Here is a 20,565-nt window from a genome sequence, read left to right as displayed (position 1 = left end):
TTAGAAAGGACTGATTTGATAACCCCGTTTGGTTTTAGCACAAATTCGTTGTGGGCTCACTGAGTTGAAGATATGACGTGATATACCGAAAGAGTGGAATGAGTACTAAACCCAGCAGGTGAGGAACATTTTGATATACTTTATGAAAGAAGCAAAGTTTTGATATATGTCATCTGAGCGGTGAGTGCTCGAGTTCTACAGGTCATTTTACTTTCGCTTACACTATAGTTCGTCCCGTGATGCGACGTGATGAATCTGGCTACGGGATTCCTAATGAATTCCTGAGCAATAAGGAGGGAAACATCATGGAGATTTCACTTGGACGCTACTTGGGTTAAGTAACAATGGAGGTTTTTATACGCAAGGCTGCGGAATGGTGCAGAGAAAACAACTAATGTTCTGGTGTAGCTAAGGCATTTTGAAACACCGGCTGAAAGCTTTAAAATTTGTTAGACCCATCTTGATTTGCTACTGATTAGTACTCCCATGGTATCTGTATGGTTCAACAATCAATACGCATGATGAATTACGGGAGTCGTGAAACGTCACATAAGACTATTTTCATGATACAAGCATGGATGTGTACTTCAAATAATTACTTTCATAAAGCAACACCAACACCATTCCTTATTAGTTTGGGGTCGAGTTGTATTATTACTTGATCTTCACTTTCGTAACTTTCACCGTGTGAGACGCAGTTGTCTTAGATGTAATTAGATAATGAATGATGATATGTCGAGTGGGAAGTCGTAAAGAAATATAAAAAAGAAATTGCAGCAAGACCGAAGCCAGGAGGTACTCCGCATACTACCTCGGTAGAGACAGAATGCTGGCTGGAAACAACTGTGACCCAAAAGCGATGTGCTAGAAAACACTTCATCCATGATTGCTTAATCCAAATTAGACAGTCAAGACATGGGCATTGAAGTTTAGCGATTTGCTTTTTACCGTCCATTTTTTTCGTAACCGCAGGTCGTTTAATACGCTCCTAGTGCACATAATAGCATCCATGGTCGTATACATTTGCCATCCAGAAGCCTGACGATAACACCCCTCTGCAGCATGACCTCACCACAATGGCATGATATTGCAATAAATGGCTTTTGCCCCTTACCTACAAAAAATCACTTTTTTCCTATCAACATGTCATTGGAAAATTTTACTGCTGCAAAATGCAACTCCCGGACATCACGCACAACTCACTACTTTCCATTGATAACAAACTAGAAAGAGACGTCAACTTCATAGCCATTGCAGACAGGTTTGATCACTATCTGCATAACCCGCAAAATATAACTTGCAGTCGCTTACCTTCTAACCTATTCAAGTGGATTGAGGACTTCCTTAAAGGTCGTCTGCAATTCATTTCAGCCAATAACCGCACCTCACCACTCATTAGTGTGACATCTGGAGTTGTACAGGGCGCTATTCTATCACCACTACTGTTGCTAATCTGCATAAATGAGTTCTCTACTAACGTAAAAATACAGTATTATTTTTTGCAGATGAATGCGTAGTATACATTTGCCATCCAGAAGCCTGACGATAGCACCCCTCTGCAGGACGACCACACCAGAACACCACAACGGCATGATAGTGCAATTAATCCCCTTAACTTATCAAAATGTCGACTAATCGCTATTTCTCGCAACTGTGACATCATCAACCACACCTACAGTATTAAATCTGTGGCTGGAAGCCCTGACACTTCCTATAAGTACTTTTATGTTCATATGATACCGTCATTATCATCAGACGTGCATACTTACATTATTTGCTGCGAAACTTCCAGAACTATTGGATACTCCCGACGCAATCTGAAGTCTGCATTCATCAGAATAATAAAACTTGCTTACCTCACCTTCGTCCGTCCAAAGCTCGAATACGCTGCATATATCTGGCATTCCTTACAAACCTTTTCGACAATTAACTTATAAGCCACTCAAGAGCGTCCAGATCAATCAACCCACAATACTCGCCCCGAAACCAGCATCACAAGTTTACAACTGCTCCTTTTCCTCCCGATACTCTAACCGCGTCGTCAAATTGCCCGTCTCTGTCTTCGTCGTGCATACCATTATCCAAAATAAAAGTACAGCATTATTGATGTTACCTAATGATATCTCAAAAGCACTTAAAGCACACCCACCGAATTGTACACATATTTGTTTGATGATCAGCTTTTACCAGATCATTTTTTTCCTGACGCTGTAGCTATTTGGAACTCACTAGCCGATGATACAGCATCATGCTCTGGCCGCACTTCGTACAAGAAAAAACTGTACGGTCAGTTTGCACCAATCCCGATTTGAACATTACCTGTATGTTTTCTTTTTGTTGTGTTGATTTGTTATTTCATATATTATAGATACTGTTACTAGTTGTAATATTGTTGTATAACATTAGGTGGATCGATATATGACAGTTGTAAGGGCAGTTGTATACTGGGGCTGTATACGCCCACTACCCTCTTTTAACGTCGATATCCTGACACGTCCTTATGTTGCATCCAGACTATTAAGGGGCTCATTAATGAAATGAAACTAAAAACAAATTAGCCCTTAGTGCTCAGCGCATTCAAAAGTCTTAGAGAAGTCTATGTATGTGACATACGTTTGGAATGAACAGTGAAGGTCAATAGGAAGGTAAGTCGAGAATTGAAAAAGGTTTACATGCCAGGCTTGTTAGTGATATGGGGCGAAGGTTTAATGGATCGGACTGAGGGCCCGTTCTAAATACTGCGCCACTTTGGCCACTGTAGGCTCTGCTGAAGTCATGCTTCCGGTCACAGACGTTGTAAAAATATTCACTCGCAGTCCCGGCCCTGCGAAAGTGTATGTCCAGCGAAGCTGTAGCAAAACCACTACACCTGCTAATGAATGTATGAAACGTTTTATTACTTTAGATTAATGGTATTGATCGTGGCTTTCTCGTCGCTGTGGCTCCTCGGGAGCCCTAACTCTGCGTGGCCTACCCATAGCACTGCTGCAACGCGAGTGTCTATAGAAGCTGCAATCATGGCGATTAAGCCACCATAGGAATTATGGGAAGTACATGGATTTGCCTGAACTTCGTCCTGGCTTCAAACGGCTATGTCACTTTGTAATGTTGTCATTGTCAAGAAAGTACTGTGTAATAAATAGAGAAACATTATTAAAATTGTTCGGCGGCAGGATTCGAACACAGGACCTCTTTGTAAAGCAGCCCGATGCTGAAACCATTACGCCACGGATGCATGCACCGAGAAGCGGCATAGAATGCGCTTATGAATTTCTCGCGGGACGGTTGTTTTCGGCATGTTTTTTTTTATTGAAACGAATGCTGTTCTGTATATATTATGGGTGGTTCCAAATAATGTATGCACTCTTCGCTTCACTTTGCTGAGTTCTTGAAGCCTGCTTCACCTCATCCGCGGGTATTGCACGACCTGCAGGATCGGCCCACATTTTTGCTAACGGACGCGGAAATAGAGCACTGCACGGGCTCGGGCTTACCCGAAAGCCCGGGCCCGGCCCGGCCGGGCCCACGGGCCGGGCCGGGTAGAGGAGTTTTTTCACGGGCTCGGGCCGGGCTCGGGCACGGCGTGTGCTTTTGGCCCGGGCCCGGGCCGGGCTCGGGTTTTATTGACGCGGGCCCGGGCCGGGCTCGGGCTTTCTGCGAGTTATTCTCGGGCTTCTCAACTCTGAAAAACATGTATTTTTCGATCTCGGGCCGGGTTCGGGCCGGTTTCGAGTCGGGCTCGGGCCGGGCTCGGGCTTAAGGTAAAGGGGTGGCGGGCCAGGCCGCAAAAATAAATGTTTTGATCGGGCTCGGGCGGGCCGCCCAATGTAAAAACGGGCCCGGGCCGGGCCCGTGCAGTGCTCTACGCGGAAACGAAAAAAAATTAGGAGGACGCTTAAGCTTCGCCTTAAGAGTTGAACGCGATAGCATTCAAAGATCCTTGACTGCTTCTCACGCTTCCTCCACTGCGCTTCCCTTCTCTTCGTACCCATTCTGTAACTCTAATGGTCCACCACCTGATCAGCTCCATTTCTTTCTCTTAATGTCAATTAGAATATCGGCTATCACCGTTTTATCTCTGATCCACACCGCTCTCTTCCTATCTCTTGACGCTACGCCTAACATTTTGTTCCATCGCTCTTTTTGTGGTTACTGCACCTTATGTAAACGTAGTGTTTACCGGGAAACGCTGGCGGCGAACACTATGCACGCTTTCAAGCAGAAACGCGGCCTCTTGCATGGGCCGATCCCAGAGGTCGTGCACAGCCTCGCCAAAAAAGTAAATAATTTTCAGGTTTCTGTTATCGTTTCGTGCATTTAATACTTCAGTCTGAGAAGATTTAACGTAACAGGCAGGCGCTGTCGGTGTTTTGTTTCACAACGTTTGTTGGCTGCCATTCTCAAAATCCCGAGCAATAACTTTGTCAAGAATGTAAGACAAGTGTTACGGGAAGGAAGAAGCGTACTGGTATTTACAGATGGGTTTTAATGGCTGCTTAGAGGAGCTAAACCCAAAATCTTCTTTTTCGTCTCGCAGGGCACCAACCATGTCCTCTTCTTCCCACAGTACATACTGTGACATTACCCCCGTCGGAAGAAGCACCTTACTGGTGCGACTCACTGGTTCCAGAAAGGAACGGTTTGAGGCGGCTGACGTGGATTATGTCAGATAGAGGTGAAGGCACGGTAGCATCCATTGGAGACACTTCATACGTGACAGGCGTCACCTGGCGGAGGATGCGATAAGGGCCGTAGTATCGCGAGAGGAGTTTCTCCGAAAGACCGACACGTCGAGATGGAGACCAAACTAGCACAGGAGCACCTGGTTCGCATACGACGTCGCTGTGGCGCTGGTCGTAACGGCACTTCTGACGTGTCTGTGAAGCAGAGAGACGAAGACGGGCAATCTGGCGTGCCTGGGTCGCTGTGGTTATGACATCACGAGCGTACTCTGTCGGCGAGTCGAGTGTGGTCGAAAGAAGAGTCTCAAAAGGCAAGGTCGGTTCACGGCCATATAGAAGGTAGAAGGGCGAATAGCCAGCTGTGTCGTGGCGCGAGGAATTGTACGCAAACGTGACAAATGGTAAAGCAGTGTCCCCGCCGCGATGATCGGAGGAAACATACATCGCGAGCATGTCAGTTATTGTCCGGTTCAGGCGTTCAGTAAGACCGTTAGTTTGAGGATGGTAGGCTGTAGTAAGCTTGTATTTAGTAGCACAGGATCAAAGTAAGTCGTCAATGACTTTGGCAAGAAAGTATCATCCGCGTTCGGTGAGAAGTTGACGAGGTGCGCCGTGGTGTAAGATAACGTCGTGAAGCAAGAAGTCAGCGACGTCTGTAGCGCAACTGGTGGGAAGGGCTCTTGTAATGGCATAGCGGGTGGTATAGTCCGTAGCGACGGCAATCCACTTATTTCCGTCGTTTGATATAGGGAATGGTCCGAGAAGGTCAACGCCAACGCGAAAAAAAAGGGTCGGTCGGTATATCCAGAGGCTGCAGCAGACCAGCGGGATGTACAGCTGGTCGTTTTCGGCGTTGACACGACTCACAAGCGGCGACATAGCGACGGACGGAGCGGTTGAGACGGGGCCAGAAAAATCGTCGCCGAATTCGGTCATAGGTCGGAGAGACGGCAAGATGTCCAGCAGTGGAACGTCGTGCAGTTGCTGGACTACAGTCTGCTGAAGATGAGACGGAATGACGATTAGCAGCTCGGGCCCGTCTGGGTGCATGTTGCGCGATGCAGGGTGTCATTTTGTGGTACGAACATGTGAAGGGATGGGTCAGACGGGTCAGAGAGCAAGCGTTCGATAAGCTGCCGTAACGATTCATCGCGTCGTTGTTCAGCCCCAATGTCTCTCAAGGCGGAAAGCGAGAGAACGCAGATCGGGGCGGCATCCACTAAATCGTTCGGTGCATCGGTGGGGTGACGAGACAGGCAGTCGGCGTCCTTATGTAAAGGACCCGACTTGTAGACCACAGTGTATGTGTATTCCTGAAGGGGTAGGGCCCAGCGCCCGAGGCGTCCGGTGGGATCCTTGAGGGAAGAAAGCCAGCGAAGGGCGTGGTGATCGGTTGTAACCGTAAATGATCGACCATGTATGTAAGGTCTGAACTTGCCCACAGCCAAATTAGGCCGAGACATTCCCGCTCAGTAATCGAATAATTGCGCTCGGTTGGGGAGTGGAGGCGGCTGGCGTAGGCGATAACGTGGTTGTGCCCACGTTGGCGTTGAGCTAAATTGCGCCGATGCCATTTCCACTGGCGTCAGTGCGAATTTCTGTCGGAACGGAGGCGTCAAAATGGGCGAGAACAGGAGGTGTGGTGAGTAGCGTGATGAGGCGCGAGAAAGAAGTCGCTTGTTCAGAGCCCCAGCAGAAAGGAACGTCTTTCTTGAGGAGGTCAGTCAGGGGACGAGCAACATGCGAGAAATTTCTCACAAACCGGCGGAAGTAAGAGCAATGACCGATAAAGCTGCGAACATCTTTGGCAGAGGTTGGTACAGGGAAATTCTGCACTGCGCGAACTTTAGCGGGGCCGGGCCGAATGCCTGACGAATCGACGAGATGTCCGAGCATGGTTATTTTTCGGTGACCGAAGTGGCACTTGGACGAGTTGAGCTGCAGGCCAGCGGCGCGAAAAACAGAAAGCACAGATGAAAGTCGTTAAAGATCGGCTGCAAAAGTTGGAGAGAATACGATGACGTCATCCAAGTAACACAAGCAGATGGACCATTTCAATCCACTCAAGAGCATGTCCATCATACGTTCAAAGGTCACCGGGGCATTGCACAAGCCGAAAGACATTACCCTAAACTGATAGAGCGCGTCAGGTGTAACGAATGTGGCCTTTTCACGGTCCATTTCATCCACGGCAATTTGCCAATATCCAGAGGGAAATTGATGAAAAATAAGTGGCACCGGGAAGACAATCTAGAGCGTCGTCGATCCGTGGAAGCGGGTAGACATCTTTCTTGGCGATATGGTTTAGATGACGATAGTCCACGCAGAATCGCCAGCTGTTGTCCTTCTTTTTGACGAGAACAACAGGGGAAGCCCACGGGCTGGAAGAGTGTTCAATAATCCCTTTGGCAAGCATTTTGTCAATTTCACTCTGGATAACTTGTCGCTCAGAGGGCGACATCCGGAATGGGCGACGGCGAACAGGTGCCGCATCGCCGGTATTTATACGATGCTTCACAGCCGTAGTTTGACCCAAAGAGCGATCGTTGAGGTCGAAAATGTCGGCGTAGGACTCGAGGAGGTCACGGAGCTCTGCGGCGGATTGGGGGTCGAGGTCCGGTGCAATCATCTTTGCAATGTCGTCGGCCGGGGCAGATGCAGAAGGCACAGAACGAGCACTGGTCGACGATGTTGCAACAGATAGAGCTGAAATATGGCACTTGCGGGACGGTGACAACGTGCAAGCGACATCCCTCGAGGAAGTACCTGAGGGCACTGGCCGAAATTGAGGATGGGAAGACAGGTCTGATTGGCCGCTACAGAAATGACGGTGTGTGGGAAGGAGACATTGTGGGAAAGCAGGACAGAAGTCGAGGGAGTAAGGACATAGTCACGGTCAGGAACAGGTGGAGAGGCGAAAACGGTGATGCAGGTTGCTGCTTGGGGAAGAAGAGGAATAAAATCCGCAGAACAAAGCTGAGTTGGGGCTTGAGCAGGAAGGTCAATGGAAAGGGGTAGGTCAAGTTGAACAACACCGGCTGAACAGTCAATCAGAGCAGAATGGGCGGTCAAAAAGTCGAAGCCGAGGATCACATCGTGGGGGCAGCGGTCGAGCACACTAAACAAAACGGACGTGTGGCGTCCGAGGACACTGACACGTGCAGCACACATTCCGAGCACAGCTGGAGTTCCACCGTCGGCGACCTGTAGCAGTCGAGTCGGAGCAGGAGTAAGGACTTTCTTCAGGCGCGTTCGCAGGTCAGCACTCATGATGGAAACTTGCACCCCAGTGTCGATGAGTGCTGTAACAGGCAAACGATCCACATCCACCTCCAGAAGGTTCCGATCAGTAGGCAGGGTCAACAGAGGAGTTTCAGGCCGGGGTGCTAGAGCAACGTCACTTCCCGGAGCTGCCCTAGTCAGTTTCCCGTAGGAGAGCGGCGACGGTAAGCAGGGGATGGGGAACGACGCAGCTGGGGTGAGCGGGAGCGGCTACTGTGCGGTGATGTTGAGCGGTTAGTCGCAGTGACTCGAGCGTTGTCAGGTGCATCTTCGAACTCGGGAGGATGCAGACGGGCGAGGATTCAGTGGGGAGCGGCGGTAGTCGGGAAAGCTTGGTCGAGAGAGGGGCGGCCAGGAACTTCGGCAGTGGCGAGAGATATGGCCCACACGTCCACAATAGAAGCAGATGGGTCGATCATCATGAGTGCACCATTCGGCCGGGTTGCCATAGCTCAGGTAAGGACTACAATGGTTCCGGTGAACAGGGGCAGAGGCAGCAGACGAAGCGAAGTCAGGACGGTTGGCGTAGCAGATGGATTACAGACCCACATTGGAAAGTTCTTGGCGAACGACCGATTGAATGAGGGACATGAGCGGCCGGGAATCGTCAAAGCACTGCGTCACTTCTGTGGCAGGAGACGCTGCTTCAATTTCTCGCCTAACTGCACGCACGACATTCTTGGAGGGGGTGGGCTCACGCGGAAGACAAAGGTCTTCACACGTCGATGAAGCAGCGGTGTTGGGTAGACGCATGAACTGTTGAACATGCGGCGGCTTTTCGCTTCTTCAAAGCGGCGACATTCGTTAGTGATCTCATTGACTGTTGTAGTGTTCTTATACACGAGAAGGTTAAACGCGTCGTCCGCTATGCCTTTTAAAACGTCACTGACCTTGTCTGCCTCTGTCATGTTTTTATCCACCTTGCGGCAAAGAGCCAGGACGTCCTGGATGTAGGCCACGTAAGATTCAGTGGACGTCTGTGCACGGGTCCCAAGGTCCTTCTGAGCAGCACGTTGGCGGCCGATGGGCTTGCCGAACAAATCACGAAGCTTCTGTTTGCGCTGCTCCCAACTTGTAATCCCTTCTTCATGTGTCTCGAACCAGACCCGTGCCGTTTTTTTAGGTAGTATATTACGTTGGCCAGCATAAGCGTGTTATCCCACCTGTTGTTGGCGCAGACCTGTTCGTTATTTACCAACCAGTCATCGACGTCAATGTTGTCAATCCCAGAAAACATGCCAGGGTCGCCGGGCTGGGTTAGGATGACCGTCGGTGGCGTCGACGGGGCCACGGTTGAAGACTCCCCTTCGGATGACATAGCGGCCAGGTTACGTCCGCTGCGGAGCTCCGTCTTGCGCAAGGGACTACCTCGCACGTCCACCAATAATGTTACGGGAAGGAAGAAGCGTACTGGTATTTACAGATGAATTTTAATGGCTGCTTAGAGAAGCGAAACCCAGAATCCTCTTTATCGTCTCGTAGGGCACCAACCATGTCCTCTTCTTCCCACAGTACATATAGTGACACAAGATATGAGCAATTTTAGTGATCGAATGATCTGGCAGTGTAACCCGAATATACCGTATGCCATATAGCAAGGCGTGCCATATATGCCATGTAGCACCTTCACTGTAAAACTTATTTTGACCTATAAGCTAGAGACCCATTAGAAAATTTAAGAAATTTTCCATGCATGTTATCACGGCGGTAGTAATATGGAGGGGCTTTAAGAACACCAGCTGCCGCAGTAGTGCGTGAGCTGTTGAGGGAGGGGAGAGTGCACCGCCGCATGCCATGTCACCCTCGCTGTCCTTCCAGCAAGCCTGTGTTATTCGCGCGATCCTTGTCCCGCAAGCTCTCGCCTGCATTCTAACTGCACCTCGGTAAGGCCCAATGGAAATGCGTTCACTTGCCCGCGAGCAGTTCATAGTTCTAAGGATGCTCAGCAGTGTTCAATTGGACATTGCGGCACGCCAAAATCTCAAGTTGGCCCACACCCAAATTTGAAGTCAGCCCACCGCCAAATTTAGGTAGGTCCAGCCACAAATTTGAACTTGGCCCAACCCCACATTTCAGCTGTGCCAACCCAAAATTTCAAGTGGACCCCCCTTAAATTTATGTTGTCCCAAGTGCAAATTTCCAGTTAACCCACCCGCCAGTTAAGTTGGCCTACTTGTAAATTTAGAACTGGCCTGCCCCAAGTTTCAAGTTGGCCCACCCTCAAATTTAAGTGTACCTACTTATAAATTTCAAGTTGACCTACCCCCAAATTTCAAGTCGGCGCGCCCCCAAATGTAAGTTGTCCCAGATGCAAATTTCATGTTATCCCATGACAGGGAGCAGTGAGTGGCAACTGCCTGTAGCGCCCTAGACTGATGGCAGCCACCTCTGTTTGACTAGGTCCCATGAACCAAGTCGGCCCCACACCACAAACCCCATTTATTCCGTCAAATAAATGTTTTTCTCCTCCCCCCCCCCCCAGATTTAATTTGGCCTACTTGCAAATTTGAAGTTGGCACACTCCCAAATGTAAGTTTGCCCATGCCCAAACTTCAAGCTGGCACACCCCCAAATGCAAGTTTCCCATATCCAAAGTACAAGCTGGCACACTCACAAATTTAAGTTGACTCACTCCTACATTTAAGTTTGCCCACCATTAAATTGAACATGCCCCAACTCCAAATTTCAGTTTATACCACGTCCAAACTTCAAGATCACCAACCCCCCAATTTCAGTTGGCCAGTTACTACATGTTTCGCCATGCATTTTCTATGGAGACTTGTGTACCTCTATGAGTACTCTCTTCAGTTTTTTTTTTTTGTGTAAGTTCATCCATATCGCTTATAAAGCTACTCATCATCTACATGTACGCTATTATAACGTTTAAATTGCTTAACTTTGCAAATTACGTATTTTTGTGCAGGAACAAGGCATTACACTTTTTGCGTGATGATACTGGGGTAATCGCCAAAAAATGCTTACACATAAAAACAGGCAAAGGTTTGGAATTTATGACGTCTTATGGTCAGCTAGGTGGCACCTCTGAGGCATCTCTATCGCCAAGTGACAAATTCTGCAATGTTTATTTGTTAGAATTGTATACGTCCAAAAAAATTTTGAAGTTCCTGTGAATTCTTTTCAGAAGGCCACTGTGATGCGATTTCATTTTTGAACGTTTGCAGAGGACCCGCGTATTCACGCAAGCAAGTGAAATACGTTTTCCATTTTTATACAGACGCCAAATTTTTTACTTTTCAAAAAGCCCCTTTCATTCTATGAGATAATCTTAAAATGTTCGTATACCTGGGTGTGCTTCATCGCACTGAATGCAGGCAAGAGGCACGTGTTTGTCCATCAAGACTTGAGAGAAAACCGCGCCCAATAACAGGGCAAAAGAAAGAAACAGGGTACGTTTATCACGTCATGTTGTTTTGCGCTGTTTCGGCTTAAGTCACGAAGCAACCAGCCGAAGTGCTTACGTTTCTGGGGCCAGATACAGAAAGCCTTGCTTTCGTAAGTACTCTTTGCCATTGACCGGCCGCCTTAGATAATGATATATCTCATGATAATGATGATTATATAATTGGATCAGGATTGCCTGAAATTATTTCTTACGAACAATTCTATCGTAAAAAGCTTTTGTGAATTCTGGCCTTGATGTGAATCAAGCTTAGTATTTTAGGCTTTTACAACTGCATGTTTTCGCCAACAGATCTAGTCGAAGCGCATCTGCCAAAGAAAGTGTAGAAGTTTTCGACGAGTAGTTTAGAGATATTACCTGATAAGTTGGGCATTTTGTAGTCGCAAATATACTTTTTAGATACTTGGCCGTTCGTTACGCGAATATATAGGCAAAATTTTAATAATCAAACGTTACTAAGCCTGTCATAGCTGATGCTTATCGGCCAAGCTCCGATTTTGAAGTTGCGACGAGATAAAGAGTGATCAAATAGCGCGTTGGCATGTGAAAAATTTGGTTAAGTTAAAAAACCGCGTGAAATCGTTCAAATCTTTGGACTGCCGTGACGTTGCCGACAGGTTATTTCATTATGTCCCCGTATTTTCATTATAGTTTATATAGTTAAAACTATATTTCATTATAGTTTATGTCCCCGTATTGACGGAAATTGTCATTGCGAAAATCACGACGTTAAATCACGATGAGCACCACAGCCATTTACGAAGGAGTTCTCACACTCGGGCGAGTGGTAACAGGCAGTGAGTATATGTTGATGCACAAAACATTTATCTTGCTGTCTGCAGCAATGGGATACCACACAAAAAGGCATGTAACGAACACCAGCACACCGCCACCGCATCGTCTAACCTTGTCCTGCCTGTAAGTGGGGAACAACTTGGTATTGTTCAGTAGTTCGTGTTCATGAAAAGTTTGTTGACAGTCAGGACCGACTGAAAAATGCAATGTCAATAGAAGCATCTGGAACTTTATTTCTGATATCAACGCAAATCTTTCCGAAAAGACAAAACACACATTGTAGTACTTACATTCTTGCAACCATCGCGCCTGATTCAAGTGGCGTTTACGACAATAATATCCTCTATTAACAACACCAACACCCACGCCTTGTGTTTAACTGTAAAGAAATACTGAAAACCCATGTTTTAGGTACTGCCGACTGGTAGGTGAAATATAATCCGCATTAAATGTGGCTACGCACAGCTGCCGCACCATAAATGTAGGACAAGTTCAACTGAATCTCTAGGAGGACAAGTGAATTACGCTCAAGAAAAACTCAATAAGATGTTGAATATCAGCATCACCTCTAACGTCAAGGGCAGTCAGATACTCCGTCATTCTAAATACCGCATTGAGTCATCCAACACATGCGTACCAAGGATATGCGAGTAACATGAATACAAGTATCATGTATCTTCTATATCACTGAATAATTCTTTAACTTATTTCTGCAACATTCTGCAAGTATTTTGCTCTGGCGCAGACTTACCTTCATTCTTTCAAGCTCCGCTACAGCGATACCGCCATGAGGTCGCCGTCACCTGCGAGCTGAGCGCACTTTCATAAAGAATTCGACGAAGGCAATGAGGCAGGCGAGGCCCAGACCAGCGAGCAGAACCACGAAGACGCCACCCACTTTGGGTAGTCCCAACTCGCTGGCCGAACCTGGCCTAGATGGACCGTCTTCCTCGGGGCAGTGCCTGTTTGGATCCCGCACTTTCCACCAGCGCTCTTTCAACATGTGCAAGGTTCCGTTCTCTTGTAGCCGCAGAATGGCCGACGAGAAGAAGCTCCGGTACGGCGACCCTGTCGGGGTGGTCATGGAAAACATAATTTGAAGGGCTCGCGTAAGTCACCATCAAATCGTATGTTTAGCATAGAAATGGCGGTGGAGTGTTTGTACACTTTTCAGATTTACTGCCTTGTGTTGCTATAGAGTTGACAAAAAGTGCTGTGAATATGAGTAGAGTTGTCGCATCCTAGTAACTAGAGCAAAAGGAGCCTTCTGTCTACGTAGTCAACACTCTATGGAGCCTCTAAAACTTCCTTTAGTACCCTTAACCAAATAAAGCTGCACTCGATGGCATTTTTTTCGTATATTCAGTTGTACGAAGCACGAAATAACTTCAATCCGTTGATCATAATTTTTGCGGATATGTTACAGTGGGCATTGTGAATTGAAGAGGGAAGGCTGCCATCGTTCCTTTCAGCATATATATATATATATATATATATATAACATTGTAACATATAATATTGTAACAGGGATTTATTTCGGTCCTATAGTATCAGCGACAAACGCAGCACCAGCAGGTTGGGCGTCGCCAGAGAGTGAACTGGCCAGAGCCACACGATTGATTGCAACGGGGATTTTCGGCGTGCCACTCTTCTTCCTCACGCTCACCCTCGAAATAGAAGAGTAGCCATCCTTGCGACCTAGGAAGAAGTCAGCGGGTCGTAGTACGGCTTGAGCCTGTCAATGTGCACTGTCTCTCGCCCGAGAAAACGGAGAGCGGACGATGGTGGCATGGGTTCTACCACGTAATTGCGCAACCACGGGGGGGGGGGGGGGGGGGGGGGCATGGTACTTTGGAAGGAGCTTGGACGAAAGGAAGCACGATTGTGAGGAAGAAGATCGGCGCGCCGAAAAGTGCCGTTGCCTTTGTGTCGCTCATACCCAGTTCGCTCTCTGGCTACGCCCTACCTGCTGCTGCTGCGTTTGTCACTGCTGCTATGCGACTCGAATAAACCCCCTTCACAATTGGTAAAGCTGCGGAGTACAACAGGAAATCTGGAACTTCGCAACCGGACGCTACAGCCCATCTTCATTATGCCGAAAGAAGGACCACCACAACCACAACCCGCTGCCCCAGTGGTCTGCCCTGCCCCGTTACGCGAGACCTTAGGAGAAGACGTCGACGAGTGGTTCAAGAAATATAAGCGGATGAGCAGAAGCAAAGGCTGGGACCCGGCAGCGCAGCTCAGTCGTGTATTTTGGCTAACACCGCTCTCATGTGGTATGAAAACCACGAGGACATGTTCACAACTTGGGATCGTTTTGTGGAGGAAGTGCAGAAGTTCTTCGGCGATTCTAATGCGAAGAAGAAGCGAGCGGAGCAGACATTGGCTCAGAGGGCACAGCTTCCAGGGGAGACATCTACTACATATATAGAATAAGTTTTGAAGCTGTGCAAGATAGTGAATCCCAGGATGACTGAAGAGGACAAGGTTGGACACGTTCTGCGTGTGCAATTTCGTGTACAATTTCTTGATTGGCAAAGAGACCTGAACACCGTGTCCGACGTGATGCAGCACTGTCGCACATATGAAACGCTGAAGATGCGACGGATAGCCCCGAAATTAGGCCGTCTGTCTAACGTCCCAACAGTGGCTAGTGTAGACGCAATGTCTCCTAATCACCTCTCGTTGACAATACGCCAGATTGTAAGAGAAGAACTGCTTCGATGCATGTAAGCAAATCTCTCATTGATCCAGCGACTTTCAGGACGGCTATGCAAGAGAGAGAGAACGCGCGCGAACGTCGGCCGCTGCGACCCCATGGCAGCCATCAGTTTTTGCAGCAGATGTCGATGAATACGAAAGAACACTGCGATTTGGATACCCATATCGGACACCGTCCAATTACGAACGGCGGTTTCCCTCACCTCGTTTTTCTCAACAAATGTCGGCTGGCTACCGTCCCCATGAAGAGCAATACTGCTATGGAATATGCCTTCTGAGAGGACTGCCTACTCTGAGCTACCGAGGGTGTGTCGACCTCTTGCGGTGTGCTACAGCTGCAGCATCCCGCGTCATCCCGGGGCGATTTTGCAACAACTCCGCCACATGCCAACGAGAGCCCTTACTCATATCTGCCCAGCCTTTAGACAGCCCGTTCTCTATACGCCACGTCCACCACGCACGCCTACCAGTTTACACTACCCTTCCCCAGCATCTGATCGAAGCCTAGCGCCGCCACCAGCTGGTGGCGGCGTTAGGTTTCATATAGATATATATATATATATATATATATATATATATATATATATATATATATATATATTAGGCGTTATATATTAAGCGTTAGGCGTTATATATATATATATATATATATATATATATATATATATATATATTGTGTTTTTGATTCACCCTTTCAGTTCTTGCTAATGCCTCATTGGAAGCTCGAGCCCTACAAACGCATAGCTCCAAGCTTGGAGTAGAAAGTGTAACGACTCTAAAACAAGAGCTAAGATAGAGGAGATCGACCGTGGTTGCTCAGTGGCTATGATGTTGGGCTGCTGAGCACGAGGCCGCGGGATCAAATCCCGGCCACGGCGGCCGCACTTTGATAGGGGCGAAATACGAATGTACTCAGATTTAGGTACACGTTAAAGAACCCCAGGTGATCCAGATTTCCGAAGTCCCCCACTATGGCGTGCCTCTTAATCAGATCGTGGTTCTGGCACGTAAAACCCCATAATTTAATTATTTGAAGATAAAGCAGCTTTGACGCCATCGTGTCCGGTCGCTTGTATATGGCAATCGCTCTCAAATGAATGTTCTTACGGGAAATTTCGAAGATCAGCATTAGTTGTTTTTGTTTGTTTCAACAGGAACTTTATCTCGCCGACCTTAGAGATGTTTCAGTGGATGTGCCGTCTAATGCAAAATCACGAATACGAAGCATAGAATACTCCTCTAATTCTCTCTCAAAAAATTGGATCTTAAAAAAGTTTATTCAACATCACCCTCATACATTTTTTGAGAAAGACCTGCCATGGATTACCAAATGCACTATGCACGAACATTTTACAAGTTTGGTCATTTTTTTTGCAAGTTTTAGCACGGGCAATGTTTTGTGTTGCGTTTGAACTCGTGGAACGGTGTCCTAATGAAAAGCATGTGCGACATTTTAACGCGAAAGCGTTAAATACCCCGTGTCACAGAAAATCTGGTGTCGTTGTGCGGCGCCGGCGTGCTAGTTAGCAAAATCCCGTATATATTTAGGTATATGTATATGCCACGTATTGCTTCATGACATGCGGTATCTGCGGGTTATATTGCCCCACCGGTCTATGATGAAAGTTGCTCATGCCTTGTCTTACATTCTTGACAAAGTTGACAATTCTTGTTGACAGTTCTTGACAATCCCTCAGAATTTTGATAATGGCAGCCCACAAACAAATAATATGGAACATAACACCGACAGCGCAGGCCTTTTATGTTAAATCGTCTCAGACTCAATTATTAAAAGTGCGAAACAATAACATAAACCTGAAAATGATGTAATTTTTGGGCGCTGCTGCTCACTACCTCCGAAGTCGGCCCACGCGAGAGGCCGCTACCCGACCAGCAAGCTCGCCTTCGTGCATAGCGTTCGCCGCCAGTGTTTCCCGGTAAACATTACGGTTACATAAGCTGCAGTTGCCGGAAGCATGAGAAGCAGTCAGGGATCTTTGAATGCTATCGCGTTTCACTCTTAAAGGCGAAGCTTATGCGTTCTTCAGTTTTCCTGCAAGGCCTCACGCAAGGCATCTGCTACAGAAGGAACACCACCCTGCCCACTACTAGGCGTCTCACAACGCTCGGGTAATGAGCACCACCGCCAGTGGCATTGCAGGTGACGCACTCCGATGGTACACAATATGAGACTACCGAGGATACATCATGGTTAGTCAGCGTTCAGTGAAATATTAGACAACGGGTTAGCTCGACGTTTGGCGTCAGTTCAGCTCAGACCAATGTACAAATACAGCAACCCACAAGGAGCGCAAGTGTGCTGGTAGAGTGCGCGCGCAAACAGGTCGTGCCAGTAGCGGCAGGCATAACGCTGCCGATGCCGCTCCATCAAGCTAATTGAGCTTTGCTTTTTTGTCACCAACTATGAAAATTAGAGAAAAAGAAAGTGGGGAAGCCCGCACCAACAGTTAGGTATAGCAGGCATGAATGTCAATGGTGAAATAAATGAAGAGCGGTTGCATGAGCAGCCCAAATGTGCGCGGTTGGTTAGAGGGTGTTCAGACAGTAGGAGGACATTTGGATGCAAAAACAACAAAGCGAAGTAGACGCACCATCAATGTCTGATGGTGCGTTTTGATCATCGGTGTAAAGTGTACATTCCTTTCTTTCGCACAAATGTTTTCTCCGATTTATTTCTGCCGAAAACCAGTGCCGAGTGGAACCGCCTTCCCCCCTCCATCGCCTGCATCGAGGAGCCATCCTCTTTCAAGATTGCAATAACTGATCATATTTTGAGTTTATCACTCTAAATACTACTAATTGTTTCACCATGTTGTTTTGTGATCGTTTATTGTACCCACCCCCTCTGTAACGCCCTTTTGGGCCCTGAGGGTACTGTAAATAAATTGAAAGGGGGATTTATTGAAACTCGTCCGAGGGCACTTTTACGTTAGTTGTAGCCTGGTCGTCGGCAGCAGGGAAAGACACAATAACGTCAGCGTCCACAGTCTGGATTGTGCCAATAGTCTCGCCACAGCGCAAAGCCAAAGTTCGCGAATTTGGGTTTGAAACCAGTATTTCCGCAGCACCATGGTGAACCGTGAGGAGGGTGAAAGGCAACGATATAGGGTGGCGGCGACTGAAGACGGCAGCGGGTGTGAACAAGACCGTCGCGTCGGCAAGCGATGTGCATGAAAGAGGGACAAATACAGCACTGTGTGGAGGAAGGTCCGTATCTGAAGCTACACAGATTCCTGCTAACATCAGGAACTTGCAAGTCGGGAGATGACAAATCGCACAGAACGGAGAACTGAACCTCAGCACGTGCACAATCAATGACGGCATGATGGCGCGACAGAAAATCCCAGCCGAGAATCACATCGTGGGAGCAACAGGTTAGCACAATGAATTCAATAGAGTACAAAATGTCTCGAATCAGCACCCTGGCAGTGCACATAGCGACGGGCTGAACTTGTTGAGCGGTGGCTGTTCGAAGCGATAGTACCGAAGGCGTCATGGCCACTTTCCGTAATAAACGACAAAGCTTTTCACTAATCACGGATATGGCGGCACCTGTATCGACGAGCGCAAAAGATTTGATGCCATCCACTGACACTTCAATTACGTTAGCGGGGGAGAAGCGAGGACTTCGATTTTCTGACGACGACGCAGTTCGTGCCTCAGGAACTGCGGAAATCAGTTTTCCGCCTCAGTACTGGCACTGGGCCGACGACGCATAGGTGAGAGGGAGCGGCGGCGAGGGGAAGGCGAGCGACGAGCACCAAAGGGCTGGTACTCCGGAGCTGGTACGTCATCAGCAACGTAGACTTCCGGTGGCGGCTGTTGTGGCATACGAAATGGTCGGAATCCGTAGTTGGAGGCTCGCGTGGTGCCCATGAAGGCCGGGAAACGCCGGCGGCAGAAGCGCGCTACATGTCCCGGGGTGCCGCAGGCGTAGCATATGGGGCGGTTATCAGCAGTGCGCCAAGGATTTGTATCCTGCTGCTGTGCACCGAAGAAGTGAGCCGCCGGCTGCCGAGGCAAAGGCGCAGGAGAGAACAGCGGCGGGCGAGGCGCTGAGGGCGGAGGAGAGAACACCGGTAGGTGAGGAGCCCGTGCAGCCGCCTCAGCATACGTCAGAGGTGCGGCCACGGGAGCCGGCTGACACGGAGATGGAAGAGCTTCGGTCACTTGCTCTTCAATCATCTGCCGGATCGCTGGAGCCAAAGAGTGAGAAGGCTTCTCCGTGGTCGGCAAAATGGAGAGCTGTCGCGCAACCTCCTCCCGCACAAATTCTTTTATCTGAGTCAGCAAAGTTGACTGGTTGTCACCAATAACCAATGCTGCTAGCGAATCTTCCGTGGGTGGTGGGCGTCGAGCTAGGATGCGTTATTTCCGTAACTCGTCAAACTTTGGCACAAGTTGATGACGTCAGCCACGGTACGCGGATCCTTCGCTAACAACATTTGAGAGGCGTCCTCATCAATGCCTTTCATAATGTGTTTTATCTTGTCCTGTTCTGCCATTGACGAATTCACCCGCCTACACAGGTCAATGACATCTTCGATATAGCTAGTGAATGTTTCGCCGTGATGTTGTGCGTGCCCACGTAGGCGTTGTTCAGCGCGAAGCTTGCGCACAGCGGGGCGCCCGAACACTTCTGCAAAACTGGTCTTGAATGCAGTCCATGTAGTGAAATCGTGTTCGTGGTTTCGGAACCAGAGGTTCGCGACGCCGGTAAAGTAAAACAACACGTTGTGCAACTTGGTGGCGTGGTCCCACTTATTGCGCCGGCTTACCAGCTCGTACGATGACAACCAATCCTCCACGTCATGATCATCGGTGCCGCTAAAGACGGCAGGATCACGCTGGCGCAACACACCAGAAACGATGACCGCTGGAGGCTGAGGTGTATCTTCCTGGGCGGTGCCGTCAGGCATGGTCGTAGCAGTGGGTAGCGTCCGGCTTCGTAGTTCCAGTTTTCGAGGTTACCCAGCACTTCCACCAAATGAAAGGGGGATTTATTGAAACTCGTCCGAGGGATCGCAAGTGGCTTTTTAGGCACAGTCCTAGCTGTCGGCATCCGCAGCTCGAGCTCGGGTCTCGCGCCGAAGCGATGGCAGTGCCCACGGCGCCTATACATGCATATTCCCCACTACAAAATAAATAAATGCACCGCCGATTGAGCGGTGCATTGATGGTGCATCTACTTCGCTTTGCTGTTTTTGCATCCAAATGCCCTTCGAGTCTCAAAACACCCTCTAACCTCCCGCGCACGAGCTACGCATGCGCCATCGGTAGCGAGGACAGCACCACGGCGGACTGTAGTGGCGTGAGTGGACTTCGAGCGTTCGCACAGTTGCCATCTCAATGAAGGAATAGGACGAGTAGCCACATTGTGCTTCATTAGACTCAGCGTAACCACATGTCCCAGAAGCGTTTAGATATGAAGCAAGATCCAGTGAAGCCAGGAGTGACAAGGTATATTTGTAGAAATGATAAAGCAAATAAAATTTATAGTAGCAGGCCATAATTCTCGTGCCTCAAGACCGAACCCACAGCTTCCTCATTACAGAAATGATTGTTTACGATAAGGTTGTCACTGTCCCGCCCACTTCATTGAGTGTTTGTGTTTGAGTAAAAAATAAGGTGCGCCAGTGC

The 20,565-nt window shown here is 48.3% G+C and overlaps 1 protein-coding gene across 4 annotated transcripts in view; it reads right to left on the bottom strand.

Annotated features, from left to right (window-relative positions):
* Window positions 1-20,565, bottom strand: part of LOC119461666 (glutamate receptor ionotropic, kainate 2-like) — a 190,300-nt gene that overhangs the window by 1,802 nt on the left and 167,933 nt on the right. For all 4 annotated transcript variants that reach the window (XM_049671861.1, XM_037723040.2, XM_049671863.1 and 1 more), the window contains one exon: window positions 12,932-13,248. In XM_049671861.1, the coding sequence (XP_049527818.1) occupies window positions 12,980-13,248 (269 nt within the window). In that variant the 3' untranslated portion in view covers window positions 12,932-12,979. The remainder of the gene's footprint in view (window positions 1-12,931; window positions 13,249-20,565) is intronic.

The sequence above is a fragment of the Dermacentor silvarum genome, chromosome 8 (assembly GCF_013339745.2).
Source record: "Dermacentor silvarum isolate Dsil-2018 chromosome 8, BIME_Dsil_1.4, whole genome shotgun sequence".
In the NCBI taxonomy this organism is placed as follows: Eukaryota; Metazoa; Arthropoda; class Arachnida; order Ixodida; family Ixodidae; genus Dermacentor; species Dermacentor silvarum.
This window is presented reverse-complemented; position numbering and strand designations above follow the sequence as displayed.